General features: G+C 45.2%; 1 protein-coding gene across 23 annotated transcripts in view; it reads left to right on the top strand.

Moving 5' to 3' along the window:
• The window catches only part of DST (dystonin), a 489,979-nt gene that overhangs the window by 208,634 nt on the left and 259,544 nt on the right, over positions 1 to 21,801 (top strand). For 22 of the 23 annotated variants that reach the window (XM_060235329.1, XM_060235262.1, XM_060235226.1 and 19 more), the window contains one exon: positions 11,609 to 11,775. In XM_060235329.1, the coding sequence (XP_060091312.1) occupies positions 11,609 to 11,775 (167 nt within the window). Of the gene's footprint in view, positions 1 to 2,719; positions 3,611 to 11,608; positions 11,776 to 21,801 lie in introns of those variants that run through there. The other variant, XM_060235280.1, reaches the window with a different exon arrangement.

Genomic DNA, 21,801 nt, shown 5'->3' with positions numbered 1-21,801 from the left:
AGCTTTTTAAGAGATGAATTTGAGTAATGGTGAACTTTGAAATTCCCCTGTTCACGCTACACATATTTGGACTAGAATATTGATAGCATGGGGACACCAGCTCAGAGAGATTGCATAAAATAAGACAAACGTATGGGCTGAGTCTTGTAATTCAAAAAGTGGTGGGAAAGGGACAAAACAAAATACAGGGAAGAGATTTCCAAATAAAAAGAAATAAAGTGGACTAGCTCCAGCAGAACCAGGTGCTCAAAAGGATTGTCCTCACCATCTGTGAATGGCTCTGGTTTTAGCTGCTGCTGTGAAACAGTGGGTAGAGCTTTCTAGAATTAGACAAATGCCCAGTAGGGCTCCTTGAATTAGTGCCTGATCATATGTATTAGGTCAAGTTCCAATTTGTTCAGTTTGGTGAAAGGAGGGGGAGGGGCGTAAGCTGCTGTTTGTATTTTTTTAATCTTGCATTTGTTTGTTTCATGTGTTGTGTTAATGTTGTTTGCATTGAGTTTTTGTGCTTGAAGAGCTAAAAAAATCTGTACCCATGTACTTGCAGGTGAGTTCCATTGATATCCATGTAGTTTACTTCCAATTTAATATACTTAAGTTAGGGATTAAGATGATGAGTATATACAACCTAGATGGTAACACAGAATAATTAATTTACTGATTTTGTTGCATTTTCTTAGCCGTTTGTAGTAAACACTCCCCCTCAGTATTGAGAACTGCCCCGCCCCCTGCTTAGGGGGGAAAACCATAACTCTTAAAATTATATTTCTTTACCATCCAAATGTTTTCTGTATCATCAATAAACATATTTGTATTGTGATGACTGTCATTACAGTTTTCCTGTTAAGGCCACAGAGTTTCAGGAGGAAAGTGTATCCTTAAAATGAAATGGAAAATACCATATATTAATGTCTTTTTATGGTTCTGGAAAGCTTTGATTCATTATAGTAGGGTCAGCAATGTCTTTGCTTCCCCCATGTCCATCCTTCTCCTTTAATAGGTCTGAGGATGAAAATATTCACTGTTTATTTTACAGGTGCAGCTTAGTCACGTAGCATTTTATTATGAGCATTCTCTTTTAAATAGTTTTGCCGGCTTCATTGGAGTGTTGCCAGTCATTCAAAGAACAAGTATATGGGTGACAGCAGACCTGGGCAACCTTTGGTCAAGCTGATTTTAAAAGTGATACAGGAACAATGATGGATATCAGCCATACAAGGAAGGCTTTAGTGTGCTCTGAGACATGATTAAACAATGATGTCATGGTGCATACTAGGAAATTGGGACCTTATATCAGCTGACATTAGCTGAAGGTTTTTCTTTACTGCATGATGATGTTATCTCACATGGAAGCTTTTACACATATTAGTAGAAGTGCATTGATTGGAACAATATGAGTAATGGTGAACTTTGAAATTCCCCTGTTCACGCTACACATATTTGGACTAGAATATTGATAGCATGGGGACACCAGCTCAGAGAGATTGCATAAAATAAGACAAACGTATGGGCTGAGTCTTGTAAGAGGCTGTAAACCAGAGTCAAAAGCAGGTTTTGTAATTCACCTCACATATAAAGGTGTAAAGGAGCAAAGTGGTAGGTGATGCTGGTATGGAAAGCTACTTTATTTAGTGGTCATTTCTGCAGAATTTCTTGAGTAGAATGGTGCTGGGTGGAGCTACAAGAGAATGGCTACTGTGCTACCCATTCTAATAAACTAAGAATTGGCTCTTTTATCTGCAAGTCAACTGATATAGGTAAAGCAGTAGCTCTGCTATAGAACTGGGATGGGTGGTAGTTGTGGCCATTTTTAAATAATTTAGCTGACATGTCAGTGGGGTGATCCAACCATCCTCCAGGGAATCTAATTCAGCCCATGGAGCCTTTTCCGTCTTAATATATCTTTCTCCGGTGATAGAGCCACAAATTGGAGGAACAGCCTTTAGGCTGGAGGAAGGCTTTAAACTTTGCTCAGCAGAGTGGTAGGAACAACACTGGGGGAGGGGGGTGGTCAGTGGATTGAAGCAGAAGGGGAAAGCAGGAATGTCGTACCCCGCAAAGTTCACAGATGGTTGAATACATGCCACTGCAGTACAGAAATAAAGCTCTTTTTTTCCTGAAGCGAAAGAAGCTTATAAGATTATACTTACACAACAAATATTCTCCAGTTTGCAAGAAGTTTGTTTTCAGCTTTCTATACAGATGTGTTATTTCTTTTTATTTCCCTCTGTTCTGCTTTTTACTTGTGGAAGCTTTTGTCTTGCTCAGACATTGAGGCTATTGCTCTTTGAACTTGCCTGGGATACCTTCCTATCACCCCCAGCACATTACAAATTATACAGTGGCACATCCCTCTAGAGAGGAACCTTGTTATCTATTTTCAGGACCTCCAGTATCCAGATTTTATAATCTGACTGCATAAGGAAGGTCTGCATTGCTTTGGTGGTATGAACTTTGGATCTATAGTGCTAGTTACAAGTTTCAAAGGTTTTAAAGTTTTATTTCTGTAATGAAAGAGAAAGTTAAAATCTACATGAGGTGATTCAGTTGCCTGTAAGTGCTGTGTCATCCCTGCAAAAGACCATCAGCATTACACTTTAATGTTGAGGCAGTGATGTTTGCTTAAGAGGACTGGTGGCCAGAAATAAGCCTCAGTGTCTAATCAGACACAGGCCCAGCCTGGGCACGATGCCACCAACATTTATTGCGTGTGCAGTTCTCATAAGCAAAATGGCCACGTCCTGAGAAGGACGAGAGTGCAGTCTGAGGATACTAGGATATAAACTGGGTGTCTTAACTCTCTGGAAATGATTTCAGCTCATGTAAACATAATGAAATAACAGAATCTGTGTGGCTGTGATACTCTGTGAGCCAAATGGGGAATGTCTGTGGATGTGTCAGAGCTGATAAAGAAGACCAGTGTTTGGATCCTGCCAAAGCTCCCTTGAGCCCTGCAAAACATTCCCCTGGAAGAAAATATTTCAAGAGGAAATCAAGAAGGAAACAAACAGAAGATGAAAAGGAAGCTGGAAAGATTAAAGAAAGTGAAGGGAAAATCCAAACTGGAAAACAGAATTGCAAAGAAATAGCAGCTCATCCCAGAGAGTCCGTTATTAAGAAAACTCTGATGCACAACACTGATCTTCATGGGAGTAGCAGAGAAGTTATCACTGATCTTGTGAAAACAAAACTGCTGAGTGAGACAAGCTGTGATTCTGGGGCTCATGCTGGTAACCTAAGAGGTAGCATATCTGAAGAGGAAGAGACATGCTTAAATGAAGAGTTGAGAAAGCATTCAGAGAAAGATATTTCCAGCTCCAGCACACAAAAAAAGGAATTTTTTCATGATGAGCTTACAGGAAAGTTAACATTCCAGGAGAACAGCAATGGCCTTCACTTTAAGCAAAATCCTAGCTCAAATTCTGTGCTAGTCAAGCTGTGTAAAGAAATTGCTTTCTTTGGGAATGTTGATAATTCCTCTGAGAAGAACAGTGAAAATCTGGACCAGTTTGAACTTCAAAATCAAAGTCATCTATTGTTTTCTAATTGTGGGTGTCCATCTTCTACAGAAGAAAATGCCATTTTTAGCATTTCACCAAACAGGAGCAAGGTAAATATGCTGTAGTGTTAGAACAGTATAAATTCAAATTTGGCACTAAATACCTGAGCAATATTCGTGTTGCCTGTTAACACTTGCTTCCACTTATTACAAACAACTCTCGTTACATTAATTGGCTTTGTGAGTATTAACGATTCCTTACTTAATTTTTAATACAATTGTGACTGCCTTTCAGATAAAGTTTTTTTTAAAACATAAAAATATTTTAATAGAATCCCCAAAGTAAATTAGTATTATTATTAAAATCTTTACACCTATAGAATTAATTTAACTTTTATGATTGTCAATTTATTGGGTTGAGTTCTAAGGGTAAAAGTCATTGACAGCATGTAGATGTCTATAAAAATGCATCAGATGTAAGTGTCTGGTTTTGCCATTGTCTTAATTTCTATTAATTTCCAAATGAAATGTGTGATGTGATAACAGGTAGAGATTGTCATCTTTCATGGATAGAGTTTTAGAGTGCATATGCTGCTTGAATCAAGTATCAAAAACAGAAAGTTGGCACTTTTTGTAAAGGGTTCTTCAGATAAGAGGAGAGGTGATTCAGTTTTCTATATATCTTCATTCAAATTATCTATATTGTTTTCAGTCAAGAATTTGTCTGTGGTTTACTTTCGGAAATGGAATTACCGCCAACATAGTTGGATTGTTATAGTGTGGAAAATTACCCCCCCCCCTCCAGTTTTTGGATGGGTATATACTGAAGAATGGTTAATCATAGTTATGTAATTCTACAACCTTTCAGCAAGTCTTTTTTTCTAATATGTCCACTTTTCCCTCTTGTCCTAAAACAGAGGTGATGTAACTTGTGCCTTTTGAATTGCAAATGAATGACTGCACTAAAGAACAGCAAACAAAAGTTCGAAGATTTCTACTATCTCAGCTTCTGGTATACACTGATGTGCTAAAGTTGTTGTTGAGCTACAATTTACATAAACATATGTAGAGTATAATTTCTATAGCAATTTAAGCACGCAGAGTGCAGACTTTGATTTAGTTACTCTCACCCTACAAAGTAGGCTTTTAAAATAACAAGATTTACAAATGGCATGTGTGAGAGGGAGCTATTTCCCTCAAGTAATGCAATTATTTTAAATCTGAGGTAGGATTTTCATGTAGGCCTAGGGTTGTTAACCTCCATGTTGGGCCTGGGGAACTTTTGGAATTACAGCTCATCACTTGTCAATAGAAATAAGTTTCCCTGGAGAAAATGTCTCATTTACAGGGTAGAGTTTCTGCTCCCCACGCTGCATCCCCAAATTTCCAAACCACTTTGCTGATTTTTCAACCTGGTGTTGCCAGCCCTATCCAGTAAGGTTGTCAAGTTCCCTGCAGCCTCTGGCGGGGGACTGTTTTTTGTGCACAGAGCACGCATGGCGTGATGACGTCACTCACAATGACAGTGTGATGACATCACTCTAGGAGCTTCCGGGAAAATTCTGGTTTTCCTGGATGTTCTAGCAATTTGGGAGGGAATACTCTATGGTACAATGCGAGTGAGATCATCATGCCAGAGACGTCGGGGGAGGATCCCCCTGCTGGTCCAATGTGATTGGGAACCTCCCAGGCGGGGGAACCCCTGCCCAGCCTGGGAAATTGGCAGCCCTACTATCCAGGTTGCTCCTGGATAATACCTCAGTGTCTCTTTTAGATTCCTAGCCAGTGATGAATGGTTCTCACCTTGTGTCCAGCTGCTTCATGGAGCAGATTCATTCTTGGGAAGTAATAAGTAGAAATACGTTTTCTCCCTTAATCACTTGCAGCTTTTTCAACCTTTACATTCCCTCTTCCTGGTTGAAATGATCCCTAGTGCATTTCCTTGACTAGCTTCCATCTTGAACTTAACCATTATGAGTCTCCATATTGGAACTGGAACTGTGCCATCAAATAAATAACTGGTTAGTCAAATCAGTATGCAAAATCTCCATGACTACTTGCACCCGTATTCTTCTTTGGCCCTATATAATCTTTATTCTCTGAAACATAATCCCCCAATTCACCTGCATGTCGTTTTACCAATACCAGATAACCTCTCCTATATTTAGGCCTTGTGTTCAGCTTTCCCCTTTCTCTTTGGCACTTTCTTTCTTTAACCTTCTGCCTCTTCCATCTCTTTCTCTAACTGCTTCAGGTCTTTGCCTCTGTCACCAAGTTCTCACTCAACTTTTGTTATCTTCCTTCCTGCAGCTTTCTGCCTCCCTTGGGCTTCCTGCCTCTCAGCTCTGCCACTTCCTGGGTCCTCTTCCTATTCAGCTTTCCAGTCTTCTGCTACTCTTTAAAAAAAAATCTTGTCCTTGTTGAATGAGACATTTCTATCATCCCCCCAAAAGTTTTGTTACTCAGAAGTGTTTGAAAATAAGACCTGCCTATTCTGAAGCAATCATAGTCTGGAGATCTTGACATCTCTTCCTCTAGTTCCCAAATATGTGTGTCTGGACTATAATTACTTAATGGCAATGGAATTGCATTGTGTATATTTTTCAGAAGTACTTTGAGATTCATCTGTTCTGGGCATGAATCTCTAGCACTAATAGTAGCTTTCCGACTGAACCCTGGCTCAGATTACACCCAGGTCTGGATCAGCAAAAGCACCCAGTGTATCATTTATGACAGCCTGGTTGGACATAATATCTTTATTGCCTGGCTTAATTTACACTGTAAATACTTCTGTTTTAAAGAAGTGCTTTCTGAGTATTTTGAACCATCATGTCAGCTTTTCTTATCAGTATATATGGTATTTTATTGCAAGTGAGGTGCCCTGTTTTTTTTCTAACTTAAGGACTGCTTACTGATATAAAATCTTTAACCTACAAGGCATGTTGAATAGAATCTTTCACACAAACAAATGTATCTGCTAGCCTAGAGATCGTAACTAGAGCTGCAAATACTCTAGATTTTTAAGTGAAAATTCTGATTTATTTGAAATAACTTATAAGACACTGTACTGCAGGAGATGGGCAAAGTTTTTAAAATCTATTTATTAAGCTGGGTTGTGTTCTGCTGTCACTTTAAGCTGACAAACCTGGACTGCCACCGGGCTGGTACCTTGTTCTTTGTGTGCATGCATTCACATATCATTGATAACAAGTATTAATTTCTACCTAGTATTCTCCATGAGCAAAAAGCATCTACAGCAAAAAAAAAAAAAAAAAAAAGGTTTGTGCATGTGTCATCTTAGTGTTGGCTTAGTGACGTCTGAATGTACTAGGTTCTAGAAAGAGAGAAAAGCGCAACCACAGCACAACTCATTCGTAGAGCTGTTGTTATTTTGGTGTTTATGACTTCGGGATAGAAGGATGCAGTTCAGGGAATTCTATCCCTCAAACCTAAAGGTAAAAAAAAAAAGATAGTCCCCTGTGCAAGCACCAGTTGTTTCTGCAACATGTTTTCACAGCAGACTTTTTATGGGGTGGTTTTTACAGGATGGTCTGCTATCTACACTTTACCCCCAGCAAGCTGGGTCCTCATTTTATCTACCTCGGAAGGAATCGAACTCAGGTCATGAGCAGAGCTTGGTCTACAATACTGCAGCTTACCACTCTGCGCCATGGGACTCTTCTTCCCTCAAACCTCAGCAAGGACTTTATATAAAATACTATGATTATTTTATCAAATTTTTGATGTGCATATATCCTTTCTGCTAGGCTCCATCAGTACTGGATGTGGGAATTGGAGGAGAGAGAAAGATCTGGGCTTTCTTTTCTCTCTCTGGGCAGATTTTCTGGCAGAATGCAAAGTTAACAAGGAAGAAAGGATAGAGGAAGGGGTCATGGATACCCAGAATGTACTTTAACTTTCTAGAATCTAGGATATGGATATTCCCTTCTGCCAGCTAGAGGCCCTGGTAAAGCCAAGAGCAAGGTGAATGGGCTCTATTACCCAAGTTTCCTAGTTCTTGGTGCCTTCTGCTGTTATTCTGGAGCAATTTACATTAATTTACATTAATGGAGCAATTTACATTAACCCTGCTGAGCTGCCTGGAAATAAAAACAGAATGAAGGGTTCCAGAAATGAGACATAAAATAAAATATTCCCCCTCCTTGTATTGCTTAAAAAAGTTTCTTGTCCCCCTTTCCATTGATTTCTTGTCTTTAATGATAATTCTGCTAACCATCTTTTTCAATCTGTAAGTACTTTGTAAGGAAAGATTACTGTAACTGACATACTCATTTCAGATCCTGATTTGAGTTGTTCAGTGACTGCTGTTTAAAATAAGATTTTGTTCTCTTTGTTTTTGTATCTTAACTGACACATACCATTCACATGTGTCACTGTAGATGTAACTGGCAATAGAAGATTGTTCTGCTCTCTGCAACAGTCACTTACAGAAAGAGGAATCTGTTTCCACTCTTGTGTTCATGTTTGTAGTATTCATAGCTGTTGAAACTCTCAGAGCTGTAAAGTGGGCCAAAGGTCTAGAGGCCGTTTATGAATCTAATGGTCATTCATTCATTTAATTTGTGCAATGCTTAGAACAGAGGAGAAGGTATTATTTCAGTTTGTTTCAAGTAGGCTGTTAGTTTAGACGTGACCAGGGTGAGTTCTGCAAGTACTACACCTGTCCATCTAAAATGGGAAGTGGAGGTTTATTCCCCCCCCCTCCCAACATAAACAGATTTGGTGCCAGGGAAAGGACTAGGGCATTGCACAAACAAAACAGTAGGACTGAAAAGGCCCTGTTCTTAGTGTCTGCCACTCAACTCAGCCCCGAAGAGAGGGATACACAGAGCAGGACCTTGGATAATCTCAGAAATTGAGGCAAACCCATACAGCATTAGGTGGTTAAATACTCTGTTCTCAGACCATGTGGGGCTTTAAAGGTAAAACCTAGAAATTATTTCAATGTGGAAAATGAGCAGGTGGCCAGAGGCTTACCAATGAGAATTCACTTGAAATCAGTATCTGCTGACAGCCTAGCTACTCTTTTGAGCCAGTTGAAGCTTCCAAACCATCTTCAAAGGCATGCAGAATTCAAGGCAGTAATCTGAAAGTGAATGTCTGCAGGGTTTTTGCTTTAGAAAGAATGTAAATTGAAGAATGAGGTTGGTAGAGAGCTTACTTGGTTTAGTTTAGTTGGATTTATATCCCACCCTCTCTGCCGAAGCAGACTCTGGGTTGCTCACAATACATAATAGAGTAACAACAAAAATTAAATTAAGCATTAGATTAAAACAATTTGGTGCTAATTTCCATACAGTTTAAGGATGGCATTCAGTGCTCTTAAACATCCTTTTAGATCTAATATCTTGGCAGTGGTTGTCATTCAGTTAAAAGCTAGCTGAAATAATATTGTCTTGCAGGCCTTGTGGAACTGGGCAAGGTCCTGCAAGGCTCTGACCTCCTCAGGCAGTTGGTTCCCCCAATGGGGGGCAGTGATTAAGAAGGCTCTTTCTCTCATTGTTTTCAGTTTTGCCTCCCGGGGATTAATAGTTTTGTGTTTCTGAGTACTCTCTGGGGAACATGGGGAGAGACGGTCCCTAAGGTAGACAGGTCCTCAGCCGTATAGGACTTTAAAGGTAATAACCAGCACAATCTGGTATACCACCAGCAGTCAGTGCAGCATCCACAGCCCAGGCTGTATGTATTCTCGCATGGAGAGCCCCAATAGCAGCCTGGCTGCCATGTTCTGCCCCAGCTGCAGTTTCCAGATTCGGGACAGGAGCAGCCCCATTTAGAGGACATTACAGTAGTCCAATCTTGAGGTGACTGTAGCATGGATCGCAGTTGCCAGGTCCCTGTGGTCAAGGAAGGGAACCAACTGCCTTACCCACCTAAGATGGTAAAAGGCAATGACTGCTATCTGATCCTCCATTGTTAGAGAAGGCACCAGTAGCACCCCCAAGCTTCTGACCCTGGGCACCTTCGTTAAGCGGCACACTATCACAAGCTGGTAGGAAGATTTCCCTGCCAGGACTGCTGTGACTCGGGCAAAGGACCTCTGTCTTCATCTGATTCAGTTTCAGTCGACTCAGCCTGAGCCATCCTGCCACGTCTTGCAACGCCCCAAATTTTCTGGGACATAGTCAGACCGGCCATCCATCAGTAGATAGAGCTGGGTGTCATCCGCATACTGATGGCAACCCAGCTCATACTTCTGGGCAATCTGGGCAAGGGGTCACATGTAGATGTTAAACAACATTGGGGAAAGCACTGCCCCTTGAGGCACACTACAGTTAAGCGTGTGTCTCTGGGATGACTGTCCCCCAATCGCCACTCTTTGTCCTCGACTTTGAAGGAAAGATGAAAACCATTGTAAGGCCAGCCCCTGAATCCCTGCGTTGGCAAGATGGTGAGTCAATAGCTGATGGTTGACTGTGTCGAACCCAGCCGACAGGTCTAACAACATCAGCACCGCCAAACCGCCCCAGTAGAGATGTCACTGGAGATCATCCACAAAGGCAACCATTACAGTCCTTGTCCCATGACCTGGGCAGAAGCCAGACTGATGGGGATCTAGGGTGTAACCGTCCTCCAGAAAACTCTGCAACTGTAGCGCTACTGCCCTCTCGATGATCTTACCCGAAAAGGGTAAGTTTGACACTGGCCGGTAGTTTCCCAACTTGGGTGGGTTCATTGTGGGTTTTTTCAAGAGAAGGTGGACCACTGCCTCTTTAAGAGGTGTTGGAAAAAGCCCTTCAGAGAGGGATGTATTTACAATATCCCATACAGGATGTCGTAGCTCCATCCAGCAAGCTTTAATCAGACAGGATGGGCAAGGGTCCAGATCACGTTATCGGGCGCACAGTGGAGAAGATTCTGTCAACTTCCTCCAGGCTGAGTGTTGTAAAATGATCCAAAACGGAACAGGAAGACAGGCACAGTATGGAATGAGTGGATAGAAACTTCTCTTTTTCTCATAATACTGGAACTTGGAGTCACCCGATGAAACTGATTGGCAGTAGACAGGCAAAAGAAACTACTCCTTCATACAAAAGGTGATGATGTGGTGATGGTCACTGGTTTAGCCGGACTTAGAAGTGTGATAGACACATGTAGATAGGTTTATCACTGACTGTTAACCATAATAGCTAAATGAAACCTCTGGGTTTAGGGGTAGAGTGTAGCTGGTTATCAGATGCTGGATAATAGTCATCAGATGAGGGCTGTTGTTTTCAGTGCTTGCTTCTCGTGGCATCTGATCAGTGGGAAATAGGATACTGTGTTAGCTAGGTTACGTTGGCCATTGCTTTGATACAGCATGACTATTCTTATGTTCTAAGTGTTGGGACGTGTGCATTCTAAAACTGTGTGATCTCACAAGACATACCAACCAGGTGCACAGCTGCACATAATATCTTTCTGGTATTCATCCGTTTTGGTATGTTTGAACTGAATGGAGGTGTCCATCTGCAATCACTGGTAGACCATTCTGTGAAACCTTCACGTGGTATGGTCTGCATTAAGCTCTATAATAGAAAGCATGACAAACCATTTGGCTCCCCAAGAATGCTCTTCCATTCTGCTTTACTTGATGTTGCTACTTTTTCTATTTCCAGTATCTCACTGTTCCAAAGCTCTTTGCCAGTAAAATCTTTACTTCTGCTTGCTGGTCTGTGTTTGTTGTGGTTTTCTGATCAGTACACAGCTCAGAATTAATAAATTCTTAATTATCCTCTTTATCTTCTTAGGAGAGAAGGATTGTTTTGTGTTCCCTATTATTTTAAACTTTATAGACCCATCAGCCTAGACTCAGTTTCATTTTCTGTTGGCCACCCAGAGGCACATTTCAGTTTACAGGTACCTGGTTTACAGTTGAGCACAGATCCTTGGATTAGTGCAGCTGTATTGGCATGGTTCCTGTTGAAATAACTGTTCCACTTCATGAAGTTGTCAGAAAGGGCCCAGGCTTTCACTGGCTGAAATCTGGTCCCTCCTCAGTTATGGTGGGTCAAGTTAATTGGAATTGAAGGGGGAGGATGATGTGTTGCTTACTTTTCTTTATAATGATCTATTTTAGTTCAAGTGATTTGTTTTATTTCAATTTAGATTTCTGACATCCATGTTACTGGGGAGTCAGAGGATATGTCTGCGAAAGAGAGATTGCTCCTGTGGACACAGCAGACAACTGAGGGTTATTCTGGAATTCGTTGTGAAAATTTCACTACCTGCTGGCGAGATGGGAGATTATTTAATGCCATCATTCATAAATACAGGTAATTCACACGCTTGTTTGGATTTTGACTTAATTTTTTGTTTTGTTTAAACAAATGTACTGAGAGCTGTATGCATTATGGTTGCAACGCTTGTGACTTTGGTTTATTGGGGTTCTTAATTTTTTATTACTTCTTGTGTGTCTGGAAAATCCTTTCCTTTCTGAATTCATGGTAATCAGTTTCTTTTGTTATGTGTTTAAGTTTATATATTATCTTTTTATTCTACCCTTTGTTTGCTTCTCAGTCATTGTTCAAATATGCTTCATAGTGAAGCATATACTTCATATGTAGCATTACTGCAAGAGTGCAGGAAAAGTGCATAATATGGAATAGATAAAGGGAGCAATCCTAAGAAGGGCTCCTCAGAAGTTGATCCCATTGTAGCCAGCAAGGCTTACTCCCAAGAGAGTGTTCTTTCTTATTTTTTCTCACTTAATGTATAGCCTGTCTTCCTCACTGAGTTGCAAGGTAGATTACAGAATATAAAAAGCAATTCAGTCTGACAGCATAAGACAACCAATAAAAATACAGTAGAATTAGAAAACAATACAAACCCTAGAACTGTCTGAACTCATAGAAGTTGGAAGGGACCTCCAGGATCATCTAGTACAACTCCCCTGCACAATGCACGAAATTTACAAGTACCTCCCCCTAAATTCACAGGATCTGCATTGCTGTAAGATAACCAATCTAGCCTCTGTTTAAAAACCTCCAGGGAAGGAGAACCCACCACCTCCCAAGGAAGCCTGTTCCACTGAGGAACCTCTCTGACTGTCAGGAAATTCTTCATAATGTTGAGCTGGAAACTCTTTTGATGAAATTTCAACCCATTGGTTCTGGTCCTACCTTCTGGGGCCACAGAAAACAATTCTGTACCATCCTCTATATGACAGCCCTTCAAGCGCTTGAAGATGGTGATCATATCATGGCAAACCTTAGTGCGAAAAGTGGGTGACAAAGGCAATGCGGTAAAAGCAAAGTGATAGCTATGGTGAATGTTGCAGTAGACTACAATCCATTGTCAGTTTCCTGAGAATTTCAGCTTTCTTTCCTTTAAAAAAAAAAACCTCACAAGTTTCTAGCTTTTACGGCAGTGAAATAAGCTTGAAAATGTACAATGTCTGCACAGATTTCAGAAATCCTACAGGTAAATCAGCAATATTGCAAAAGGATAGAGGTAGGAAGGAAACTACCCAACGGGGTAGGGGGACCCTAGAATAAATTATGCACAATAGGAAAAACAGCACAAGCAATATTTTACATATCTTATGTTCATCAGTGATTTCTGCTTTTCTTCTCATGAATGTAGAATTCTAATTGTGTCTTTACACTGGGATATGTGCAGTCTTGAGCATAGCCTGGGATTTATAAGATAAGAACACACAGGGCTTTTTTTGTAGCAGGAACTCCTTTGCATATTAGGCCACACACTCCTGATGTAGCAAATTCTCCCAGAGCTTACAGTAGGCCTTGTACTAAGAGCTCTGTAGGCTCTTGGAGGATTGGCTATGTGGCGGAACCGGCCCGATTCTGCCTTCAGACCCGGTCCTGTCAGCTCCCTATTGAGCCGCCAACTCCTGGAGGGAGCTATTTCTCCTCCTGCCCCTTGGGCTCGCTGCCACCACCTGCTCAGTCTAGGGGTTCAGATTGAGAGGAACAGGACTCCCAATCCCCCTCTCCAGCTGTGAGGCTAGGCCTCCAGGTCCTCTGCCACCCCGTGCTTGGGTTTTACAGAGACCTCAGCACTTCTTTGGGGCACCCCTGGAGGATTGGCACCTTATCCAACTGCATGCCTTCCTCCTTGCCCAGGGCCCCCTTTATAACACAGCGTGGTCTAGAGCGGTTGGGGATCTATGTGGTACAGAGATTGACTGCCAGCATTTAAACAGTAAAAATATATTTATTTAAAAGAGAAAAAGAAAAGAAGAACAAAACAAAAACAGTTGCCTTTAAAAAGTTAGCACAGCACAGCACACGCACAGCAAACAGCATGACAAAATAAAGGTGGTTTTTAAACGCATCGTATTGTGCCTGGTCTACACTTGCCCTGCCTATGAGAATGACTTACTTGGTCTGACTGCCTGGGGCCTCCCAGGCAGGAGCCTCCATGCTCACCACATGCTCGCTCCAGCGCTAGCTTCCAACTGCCCTTCTCTTCCTGCTAACACACATGCAAAGAACAAAAGCACTTCCTGCCTCTCTAGGAGACTTTCCCCCCTAGAGTTGTTGGTTTGGCTCTGGAAGGGAGGGGGGGAGTGAGGGAGGCTACAAAGCCTGCTGAGGGATTTTACTGATCCCTGCCAATGAAGCACCAACACTCTAAGATGGCGTTTCTCCACAGGCTACACCAGGGATGTGTGAGCTAATATTCAAAGGAGTTCCTGCTACAAAAAAAAAGCTCTGAGAACACATTTTGTGCAGCTTGGAACTTGGAAGTCATTGCTTCTTCATCAGATGACAGGATAACAGAGATCATGTTCCTAGGGGTGAGAAATTTTAAGATGTTGGCTGTCTGCTCAGCATTTGCAGATCATTGAGTTTGTTCTCTATCTTGCTGTCATGTGTAGAATAAGTAGGACAGATGAAAGGTGTCAACTTTTATGGGAGTATGTGTGCCTTCCTTCTGTAAGTGCCATAGAGAGACAGACCAGAGACCTGTTAAGCCTACATTTCTCATTGCTGTACTGGAGTGTGGCCTTTTCATTGTAGTGGTATTTAGGTATATGCAGTCAGTGAAGCTGAACCCTTGAATAAATGTTAGGTATTTCTTCTGGTTCCTTCACATCTTAACACTTAAATGTAAATTCATGGCATATATAGAGAAGGGTATTTTACTTTCTGAATGGTCAGGTAGTGTTTGTTATGATAGAGGGATGTAGGATACCTTGATTAACACTCAGGGAGACCCTGATCTCAAAGAAAACATTATTCCCTGGGATCAGAGCAATAAACTGAGGGGAGATAAGCTTATTGAGAAACAAATAGGCAAAACTCCCATTTGCCAGAAAGGGGCAAGCTATTTGGATATTTTGAGTGGGGCCACAGAAGTTTTGGTCCAGAATGTGGTGGAGTGAACCCTCTCAAGGATATCACGAATGGCACATATCCAACTGGTGCTGCACTGGCTTTCATTGGAGTACCAAGTCAGCTTCAAGGTTTGGTATTGACCTTCAAGACCTTGGGCAGTCTTGGACCAACATATCTACAGTACCATCTCTTCTGGTATGTCCCTGAGAGAGTTTTGTGCTCTACTGATAACCTGCTGGGGATCCCTGGCCCTAGAGCTATCTGGCTGTCCTCAACCAGAGCCAGGGTCTTTTTTGTCCTGACCCTTTTCTGGTGGAACTCTATCAAATGACACCAGGGCCCTGTGAGATCTTATGCAATTCCACGGGGCCTGAAGGCAGAGATGTTCTGCCAGGCTTTTAGTTGAGGGCAGCAATGGTTTCTCTTACACTCCCCCCCCCCAACCGGACATTCTGTTTGATGTTCCCTCTCCCTCCTCCCCAAAAATGGCCAGTGGTCCAGAACTGGAACAGAAAATTAATGGGGTGCCATTTGGACTATTTTTTATTCTGGTTTTATCTCTTTTCAAATTGGTTGTTGAACTTTAAAGCTGTATGTTTGTTTTATGGCATTATGCCTTGTAAATCACCCAGAGCCTGGCACAAGCTGGGATGGATGATTAATACATGAAATAAATAAATCTGGGGGGAAGCAAGCCCTCTCTCACATGCAGCTGATCCCTGCTGACTTTCTGATACTCTCAGATGAGGACAGTCGAGGGAGTGGAGGAGATCATGTGATTACATTTGCCTTGCTAATGAGAAATGGAGAGAGAGCTGGGGCATATAATGAAGTAAATAAATAATAATGAGCCCCATTATCTTATCACTCTTGACCCCCGCTTAATGCAAAAGCCAATGATATTTCTCCCTGGAAATAATTATTTTCTGTCGTCTTCTCTGTTTTTTACCTGTTGCTTTAGCTCCACTACCTTCAAATTGAAGCCTGCTTAAAGTGTGATGCTACAATACAAACAGGAGGTCCATGGGAGAAGTTGCAACGCTCGGTCTCTCCCTGCTGCATGCAGACCCCTTCAGCTTCTCTTGCTTGGCACCTTATAGCACCCAGCAAGGCAAGCCAGCCCTGGGATCTGTCTGCAGCAGGGATGTCTCCCCCCGCTGTAGGCAGACCCCGGCTGGAGGCTTCTCTTGCCAAGTGACTGAAACTGCCCAGGAAGAGAAGCCAGCCGCAAATCTCTCACTACTGCACACAGACCCCAGCTGGAGGCTTCTTTTGCCAGGCAGCTGAAACTGCCTGGAAAGAGAAGCCAGCGTGTGAGACCTCCCCACAGCACGCAGACCCTGGCTGGAGGCCTCTCTTCCCAGCCTTTCCTACACAGCCCCCCCGCTACTGCTGAAGAACTGCAGCCAGCCTGGAGAGCCAATGCCCTGCAAGGCCTGCTAGGTGGGGAGGAGGCGGGGGGTGCTGGAGGTTCAAGAGCAGCGCTTAGGTATGCTCCTGCTCAAACTAAGGCCTGCCTATACCTGATCCTTTCTGGAGATGCTTGGGATTGAACCTGGGGCTTTCCTGCACGTCAGGCTGATGCTCTGCCATTAAGCCATGACCCCTCATATGTTCATGTGTTCAGTGAGATGCTGGCTGCATGAAAGGTTGGCATCCTCACATATAATTTCTATGTGGCAAAACAGACTTTGTGGCTGGTTTCTTGGACTTCTTTTGGCTAAAGTTCTGTCCACAAGTGGGCTCTCTTTTGCTGGCTATGAAAAGCACTGAAGCCACTTAAGGTCCCTTTTGTGTGTGGTATGGAATTCATCTCTGAGAATTAGGAGACGTATAGGTAAGAACATAAGAGAAGCCATGTTGGCTCAGGCCAATGGCCCATCCAGTCCAACACTCTGTGTCACACAGTGGCCAATACACAAACACACGCACACACATACACTGTGGCTAATAGCCACTGATGGACATCTGCTCCATATTTTTATCCAATTCCCTCTTGAAGCTAGCTATGCTTGTAGCCACCAGCACCTACTGTGGCAGTGAATTCCACATGTTAATCAGCCTTTGGGTAAAGAATTACTTCCTTTTATCCATTTTAACATGACTGATCAGCAATTTCATTGACTGCCCACGAGTTCTTGTATTGTGAGAAAGGGAGAAAAGGACTTCTTTCTCTACTTTCTCCATCCCATGCATAATCTTGTAAACCTCTATCATGTCACCCCACAGTCAACATTTCTCCAGGCTAAAGAGCCCCAAGCGTTTTAACGTTTCTTCATAGGGAAAGTGTTCCAAACCGTTAATCATTCTAGTTGCCCTTTTCTGGACTTTTTCCAATGCTATAATATCCTTTTTGAGGTGCGATGACCAGAATTGTACACAGTATTACAAATGAGACCGCACCATTGATTTATACAGGGGCATTATGATACTGGCTGATTTGTTTTCAATTTCCTTCCTAATAATTCCCAGCATGGCGTTGGCCTTTTTTATTGCAATCGCACACTGTCTTGACATTTTCAGTGAGTTATCTACCACGACCCCAAGATCTCCCTCTTGGTCAATCTTGGACAGTTCACAACCCATCAACTTGTATTTGTAGCTGGGATTCTTGGCCCCAATGTGCATTACTTTGCACTTGGCCACATTGAACCTCATCTGCCCACTCACCCAGCCTCAACAGATCTCTTTGGAGTGCCTCACAATCCTCTCTGGATCTTCTTCGTGGTCTCTGTGCATCACACTTGTGGGAGTAGGCGCCTGCGCCGATCTCGATCGGTAAACTTCAAAGCTGTGGATTTCCGCGGGTCTGACCCAGCGCGCATGCCCAGGCGCCCTACTGCGCATGCCCACCGGGACGGCCGCGGACATCCCGCCAGTTCTCTTCTGACCGCCGCGCTGATTGGTTGATCTCTCTGCCACGGTCGGTGAACTTTATCCTTTTTCGGATTTTTCTAGTTAGCTGTATATAGTTAGTATAGTAGTTTAGATAGTTTAGATAGCATAGTTTTCCTTTATTTCTATCGAGAGAGCGGGCTTCCTTTCGTTTCCCGCCCTTCGGGGTAGGGACACCCCCCCTCTCTCTTCGTCTTCCCGCTTCCCTCCCTCGTATGGAAAGGAGGTGGGGATTTTTTCGCCGCTGCTCCGAGTGTGGGAGCAAGATTGCCCCACCAGACGGCCATTCGGTTTGTTTGCTGTGCTTAGGGGAACGGCACAGGCCTGATTCCTGCCCGCACTGTGCAAAATTTTCGAAACAGACGCGCAAGAACAGAGCAGCTCGACTTGCAGCAGCCCTGATGGAGCGAGCGCTTTCCCCGCGAGCGGACCAGACTGAATCCGGGCCCGACCAGACAGATCAGTCGTCATCGACCCCGGTTGATGCCGAGCGGCCCATCGTTACCGACCAACCCCGGAAGCGATCTGGTTCGGTAGCCGCTTCGGAGTCCTCGGTGCCGACAAAGAGGCCTAAGGAGGACAAAGGGATGCCCTCGGAGAAAAAGAAGCTTAAGAAGTCAAAGCGATCGGAGTCTCAGTCCTCTCCAGCATCCCCGGTCGATCTGACCGCGCCGATAGTTCCGCCGCTGAAGCTCTTCGCGTCGCCGGTCAAGCGCCCGAGCTCTCAGCTGGCATTGATGCCGAATCAACTTATCATCTCCGATTCAGAATCGGAGATCGAATCGGCCCAACGCATCGGTACCGGGAATAGTCCAATCGACGGATCGGTCTCTCAGCCCCAAGGTTCTCCTGCTCGACACCGATCTCCCCGTCGGGACAGCTCTCCTGCTCGACACCGATCTCCCCGTCGGGACAGCTCTCCTGCTCGGCACCGATCTCCCCGTCGGGACCGATCGTCCAGCAGCCGTTCCCCTCGCCGTAGAGATGACGATCCCTCACCACAACGTCAGCTGACCAAGGTCCCCTGGGACCAGAGACAGTGGCAGTACCTGTATGGGGCTTACCCCATGCAACACCCCTTTCCGTGGCTCCAACAACCACAGAAGGACTGGGACCAAGCCTCTGAGACTTCGTATCGATCTCGAATGTCTCATAGGACACAATGTAACGAGCCGTCGGCATCAGTATCGAAGCCCCCTGAACTCGACAGGCCAGTCCAGAAGGAACCTAAGCGTTCTCCACCAGCCAAGGAGTCTACACCAGTTCTCCAGGAGCCTCCTTCCCGGCATCGATCTGAACCCTCCGACTCCCCCGAGCCATCTTCCAGATCAGTGGAGGACTCATCGGGAACCTCTGATGGTGAAGCCTTGCCGCCTGCAAAGACTTCGGAGGAGCAGCCGATATCTCCGTCTGAAGACCTTAAATCTTACGGAGATCTTATAAGGAGAATGGCCCAGACCCTCTCCCTCACCACTGTTCAGCCTCAACCTACAGTGACGGACACGGTTTTTGATATAGTGCAGCAGGACACTTCGACAGCGATTGCCTTGCCGCTCACGAACGTCATGCTGCAGACAGCCAAGGCTTCCTGGGACAAACCCTCCTCCACACCTGTCTCCTCTCGCAGGCTGGATCATATGTACAGGATCCAGGAAGCGTCAGCGGAATTCCTTTATGTCCACCCTAGACCCAATTCGGTGGTCGTATCGTCGTCCTCCAAGGCGCGAAAGACGCACTCCACCCCGCCAGATAAAGAGGGCAGGAAATTGGACGCTATGGGGAGAAGATTATACTCTGCCGGCTCCCTGGGGGTTAAAATAGCCAGCTACGCTGCATTCTATGGCCGTTACCAATACGCCCTCTGGGACCAAGTCTCCACCATCATGGGATCCCTTCCTGAGCAGAGCCATAATGCATTACGGAAGTTGCAGAAGGAGGGTATGGTTCTGGCAAAGCAGCAGCTAAACTCTGCCAGACACTCAGGAGACACGTGCGCAAAAGCCCTCACATCGGCTATCTCCCTGCGCAGACATGCATGGCTGAGATCCACGGCACTTCAACCCGACACACAGGCATACGTCGAGGATCTTCCTTTTGACGGAGCGGGACTGTTCAGCTCCACGATGGACTCGGTTCTCCAGGAGCTGGATAAAAGTATCAAAACATCCAGAAACCTGGGGGTGTCCGGGCAGTGCCCTCCACCCAAGCGTCAGTGGCCTAAAACTTGGCAAAAGAAGCCATACTCCAAGTCACCCGACAGACAGTGGCGCTCTAAATCGGCCTCTTTCACTCGACCTTCTTTCCAGTCGAAGCATAAGTACTCCCCATCCTCCACCCAACCTGCCCGCCAGAAGGGCGCGAAGCAGGGCAAGCAGGGCCTTTGACTTTCCTCCCGTTGTTTCCGGCCCACAGGACTTGGACTCTATCCGTCTTGCCAAATTTTTCCCTGCCTGGTCCCGTGTCACCTCGGACCAGTGGGTCTTGTCGATAATCAAACTGGGTTACTGCATAGAATTTTGTCGCCGCCCGCATACCCCGAGGTTTGTCTCTACAGCTCCTTCTCTGACCCTCTGCGAGGAGGTCAGATTGCTCCGTCAGAAGCATGCCATCCAGAAGTTTCCCAGGGACCAGAAAGGTCAGGGGTTCTACTCCCGCTACTTTGCGGTCCCCAAGCGGGATGGGGGCCTCCGACCGATCATGGACCTGCGGGCCCTGAACGCCTTCATAAGGTGCGACAAGTTCCGAATGACATCCTTGCCATACATCCTTCCCCTCCTGAGCGACGGAGACTGGATGGCGACTCTCGATCTGAAAGACGCATACTTCCACATCTCCATCCACCCTCGGCATCGGAAGTTTCTATGCTTCACGGTCGGAGACGACCATTTCCAGTACCGAGCCCTACCATTCGGCCTTTGTACAGCTCCAAGGGTTTTCACCAAGACCATGGTGGTCATTGCCGCTCACCTACGGCTTCAAGGTGTGACACTTTTTCCATACATCGACGACTGGCTCCTGGTGGCGGTGTCGAGGGAGCAGTTGCTGCGACACATCACTATCACCCTGGCCTTGGTGGACGAATTGGGGCTCCAGATAAATTTAAAGAAGTCTCATCTAACGCCTTCTCAGAAGGTGCAATTCATCGGGGCGATCCTGGATACGCGTGTGCAGGGCGTTCCTCCCCTCAGACAGGGCGGACGCCATAGTGAAGCTGGTGTCCTCCCTCCATCTGAATCCGACTGTTCCAGCGCGGACACTCCAACGACTTCTGGGACTTATGGCGGCGACGACCTCTGTCCTTACGTTCGCGAGGCTTCGGATGAGGCCCCTACAGCTCTGGTTCCTGCGGAGCTTCAGGTGCAACGTGGAACACCCTTCCCGGTTGCTTACGGTCCCGGCAGAGATCCTGTCGTCCCTGTCCTGGTGGGGCTCGAAGAGTCGCCTGACGGAAGGGGCTCCCTTTCACAAGCCGGGGCCGACTCGCACGCTCACCACAGATGCCTCCCTGTGGGGTTGGGGTGCCCACATGGGGGGTATGTGTGTGGGGGACCGCTGGCCGGGCCACCACGCCAGTCAACACATAAACTTCCTCGAGTTGCTGGCCATATTTCACGCCCTTCGCTCCTTTCTACCGCTCCTGGAGGGCAGGTCAGTAGCAGTGATGACGGACAATACCACTGCGATGGCTTACATCAATCGGCAGGGGGGCACAGTGTCCCAGAGGCTCTGTCAGCTGGCCCTCCGGGTCTGGGAGCTGTGCATCTCTCGGGGAGTGTTTCTGCGGGCAACCCACCTCCCGGGAGATATGAACTCACAGGCGGACTTTCTGAGTCGGGGCGGAGCTCTACTGCACGAGTGGGAGCTCAATTGGGAGTTCCTGCGCCCAGTCTTCCGCCTTTGGGGGACTCCGGAGCTGGACGTTTTCGCTACCAGGCAAAACGCAAAATGCGACCTGTTCTGCTGCAGGGGAGGTGCGGACCCCTTAGCGCTGGGGGACGGGCTCCTGGTGCCATGGAGGCATCACATAATCTACCTGTTTCCTCCTATACCGCTCCTCACCAAGGTCGTTCAGAAGATCCTGAGGGAACGCCCGAGAGGAATTCT

The sequence above is a fragment of the Heteronotia binoei genome, chromosome 1 (assembly GCF_032191835.1).
Source record: "Heteronotia binoei isolate CCM8104 ecotype False Entrance Well chromosome 1, APGP_CSIRO_Hbin_v1, whole genome shotgun sequence".
Lineage (NCBI taxonomy): Eukaryota > Metazoa > Chordata > Lepidosauria > Squamata > Gekkonidae > Heteronotia > Heteronotia binoei.
The sequence above is the reverse complement of the archived record's forward strand: the minus strand, read 5'-3'. Positions and strand labels throughout refer to the sequence as shown.